Below are 3,961 nucleotides of genomic sequence, written 5' to 3' on the forward strand. Positions count from 1 at the left end.
AGGAAAGAGAGGGAGGGAAAAGAGAAAGAGGGAGGGAGGGAGGATGAAGGAAGAAAGAGAGGAAGGGAGAAGGAAGGAAAGGATGGAGGAGGATGGGAGGAAGAGAGAGGGGAAGGAAGGAAGGAAAGAGAGGGAGGGAGGAGGGAGGAAGGGAGGAGGAAAGAGAGGGAGGGAGGCTGAGGATGGAGGAGAAAAGCGAGGAGGGAGGGAGGAAGGAAGGAAAAGGAGGGAGGGAGGAAGGTGAAGGGAAGGGGAAAGGAGAGGGAAAAGGGGAGGAGGAGGTGAAGGAAGGAGGAGGAAAGAGAGGGAGGGAGGGAGGAGAGGATGGAAGGAAGGAGAAAGAGGGGAGGAGGGAAGGGAAAAGAAGAGAGGAGGGGGAGGTGAGGGGAGGAAAAGAGGAGGAGGAAAGGGAAGGGGAAGGAGGGAGGGAAGGAAAGAGGGGGAGGGGGGAGGGGAGGGAAAGAAGAGGGAGGTTGGGAAGGAAGAGGGAGGGAGGAGAGGGAGGAAAGAGAGAGGGAGGGAGCAGGGGATGGAAGGAGAGAGAGAGGAGGGAGGGAGGAGGGAGGAAGGGAAAGAGAGGGGAGGGAGGGAGGAAGGAAAAGAGAGGGAGGGAGGAGGTAGGGGAAGGAAAGAAGAGGAGGGAGGAAAGGGAAGGAAAGGGAGGGAAAGAGGAAGGAGGGAGGGAGGGGATGGAAGGAAAGAGAGAGGGAGGGAGGGAAGGAAAGAGAGAGGGGAAGGAGGGAGGTAGGGGAGGGAAAAGAGAGGGAGGGAGGAAGGGAAGGGAAGGAGGGGAGGGAAGGAAAGAGAGGGAGGGAGGGGAGGAAAGAGAGAGGGGAGGTTGGGAAGGAAAGAGGGAGGGAGGTAGGGGAGGGAAAAGAGAGGGAGGGAGGTAGGGAAGGGAAGGAGGGAGGGGAAGGAAGAGAGGGAGGAAGGGGAGGAAAGAGAGAGGGGAGGGAGGGAAGGAAAGAGGGAGGGAGGGAGGGAGGCCAGGGGAGAGAATGTGGCCTTTGTATTGCGGTGGAATAATACCTGTCAGTTGACTGCTGCAGGCGCGCTTGCCCGGCCCGCTGCGCTGCTGTGTCTTTGTGGAGGCGCGCCCTCCGCCCCCGGCCTCCTGCCGCCGCCCCCGCCGCCTCGCCCCTTCCTGCTGGCGCTTGCAGGGATCGGAACATGGGGAGGCACCTGCCATTGTTTCTTACATCAAATTTAATGTTATGAGTTCTTGGAATGATTACGGTTTTTATTATCCTCATTATCATCATCTTTGTCTTCATATTCATATTCATCCTCATCCTTCATCCTTATCGTCTTATTATTATCATCATCATCATTATCATCATCATTATTATGATGATGATGATGATGATTATTGTTATTGTTATTGTTATTATTATTATTATTATTATTATTATTATTATTATTATTATTATTATTATTATTATTATTTTTATTATTATTATTGTTATTATTATTGTTATTATTATTATTATTATTATTATTATTATTATTATTATTATTATTATTATTATTATTATCATTACCATTATCATTATCATTATTGTTATTATAATAATTGTTATTCCTATTATTATTATAATTATTATTATTCTTATGATTATCATTATCATGATTATTGTTGTTATTATGATTACTATTATTATTATTATTATTATTATTATTATTATTATTATTATTATTATTATTATTATTATTATTATTATTATTATTATTGCTGCTGTTGCTGTCGCTCTTCATTCCTGCTATTATTATCAATTATTATCATTCACTTTCATTTACGTAATTCTTGATATTTTACTTTTCATTCTTGATATTCTCCACGATCATCAGTCTCATCCTTATTATTATCAATTATCATTACTTTCATTACCTTAATCATACGTCATATTTACCATCGCTTTAATTATCTTTTGGTTAGATTATGATCCGTTTCGTTTCGCCCGGTTTATCGTTACAGTAAACCGGTGGTATTTTTATGGTACTTATTTATGATAATGGGAGGAATTTATCACAAGCCTCTTTTATTTCGTTGTCTTTTTTTCGAAACGGCTGACCTTTTTGTTTTTCTTTTATAATGAAGTAACGGACGACATAGTTCCATCATCATTGGGGTGCCTCCCTGTTCCCCATCCCCCTCCTTCCCCCTTCCCCTTCGACATTTGCCTTTCTCCTCCTTCCTTATTCCCCTTCCCTCCTCCCTCCTTCTTCCCCTTTTTCTCCTTTCCCTCCTCCCTCCCTTCTTCCCCTTTCCCTTTCCCCCTCCCCCATCATTCCCCTTCCTATTCCTCCTCTTCCTTCGCCTTCCCCCTTCCTCCCTCCTTCCCCATCCCCTTCTTCCCCTCCCCCTTTCCTCATCTCTCCCCCTCCCCCCTTCCCCCTTCGACGCCGTCTTTTGTCTTCCTTGGACCCCCCCCCCTAGCCTCCCCCTGGTCATGCCCCGGGACAGACTGTGCCTACCTCGTCCACGTAGCCCTAATTTAACGCCATTTACATCTGGTAATGACTGTCAGTTGAGGCCGGAGCGTGTCGACTGGCGCGAAGACTCCAGTCCTTTTTTTTAAGGCTTTTTAGGAAGAGGGGGGGGGGGCGGGAGCGCGTATAGGCCTATCCGCTTAGTCTCGCCTGTTTGGGGTGCCCTTGTGGAATCGTGCAGGCATAAGGAAGAGAGTTGGATAGCGTTTCCTTTTTCTTTTCTTTTCTCTTTCCCTTTTTTATTCCCCTGTCCTTGGCGAGAGCGGTGGGACGGGCTAATGGATACTCCTTTGTGCGGGATGAGTTGTTGTGTATGCATCAGCAAGTAATTGGCATGGGGGGGGGGGGGAATTGTGTGTACGTAGGCCTACCCCGCCCACCCTTTTCCCTCCTCCTCCTCCTCCTCCCTCCCCTCCACTGGTCCTTTTGGCTATCTCGGGAATGCGACGGTCGAGGGAGGAAGAAAAGGGAGAGAAGGGAAAGGAGAAGAAGGAGGAGGAAGAGGAGAAGGGAACGAAATGACCGACATTCCGACGACGAGACGCGTCCGATGTGAGATTCCGCGACACGGGATTTTTGGGGGGTAGGGGGGTAGGGGTGGGGAGGGCGTGCGTTCCGATCGTTCGCGGCGGGATATCGAGGGTTGATTATGAGTGTGGTTGATGAGGGCGTGGCGGCATGGAGGAGTTCGCGGGCGTGGTAACGGGGTGTGGTTGGATGAGTGGACGGTCGTTCGGTGGGGGCGTATTGGCGTGAGATTCGCGCTTGTAAAACCGTAAAACACACTCTCCTCTCTCTCTCTCTCTCTCTCTCTCTCTCTCTCTCTCTCTCTCTCTCTCTCTCTCTCTCTCTCTCTCTCTCTCTCTCTCTCTCTCTCTCTCTCTCTCTCTCTCTCTCTCTCCATATATACATTTAATATATGTAATTTATCTTCTCTTTAAGCTAAGGTCATACTTCTCTGTCCTGGGATCCCCAGACAGCCTCGCCGAAGTCTGGCCAGCCAAAGTTGACCTGACATCGGCGAGTAAGTCTAGAATTCCCAGGACAAGGAAGACTAATGTGACCGCAGGCTTTACCGAGTCGGCGTGGTTGATCCGTGCGCTCTGCTGGGCTGTGGTGAATGAGGCAGAACCCGTCCCATGCGTAAGTGAGTGAGCGAGGCAGTCGTCGTGGCCTGAATATATGAGCGCATGCGGTGAATGCAAAATCGCGGAGGGCCCCGTGGCCTCCCCGACGGCCAGAGGAAATCACACACGCCGCTGAGGCTGTCGGGCTTCGTTAGCAGTTTCGTCGGGGACATCGGCATGCTGTCGGGGTATCGGTACCGACTTCGCTATTTTTATTGCTGTTGCTTTCGCCGGCGCTGGTCGACCTCATCGCCATCAATGTCACTCAGCTGTCTGTAGCGCCTAGCTGCTGCGAGACGGCGGTCTTCATTGTAATATGACGTCAGCGCAACTACTGACATCGT

General features: G+C 49.3%; 1 protein-coding gene across 1 annotated transcript in view; it reads right to left on the reverse strand.

Annotated features, from left to right (window-relative positions):
* LOC138861731 (histidine-rich protein PFHRP-II-like) overlaps positions 1 to 1,299 on the reverse strand; it is a 5,119-nt gene extending 3,820 nt beyond the window's left edge. Inside the window, exons 1-2 of the mRNA XM_070121553.1 lie at positions 1,236 to 1,299; positions 1,030 to 1,182 (exon numbers count right to left, since the gene is read on the reverse strand). Coding sequence (XP_069977654.1) covers positions 1,030 to 1,182; positions 1,236 to 1,299 — 217 coding nt within the window. The remainder of the gene's footprint in view (positions 1 to 1,029; positions 1,183 to 1,235) is intronic.
* Between the last annotated feature and the right edge of the window lie 2,662 nt (positions 1,300 to 3,961).

Source organism: Penaeus vannamei, chromosome 5, assembly GCF_042767895.1.
Source record: "Penaeus vannamei isolate JL-2024 chromosome 5, ASM4276789v1, whole genome shotgun sequence".
In the NCBI taxonomy this organism is placed as follows: domain Eukaryota; kingdom Metazoa; phylum Arthropoda; class Malacostraca; order Decapoda; family Penaeidae; genus Penaeus; species Penaeus vannamei.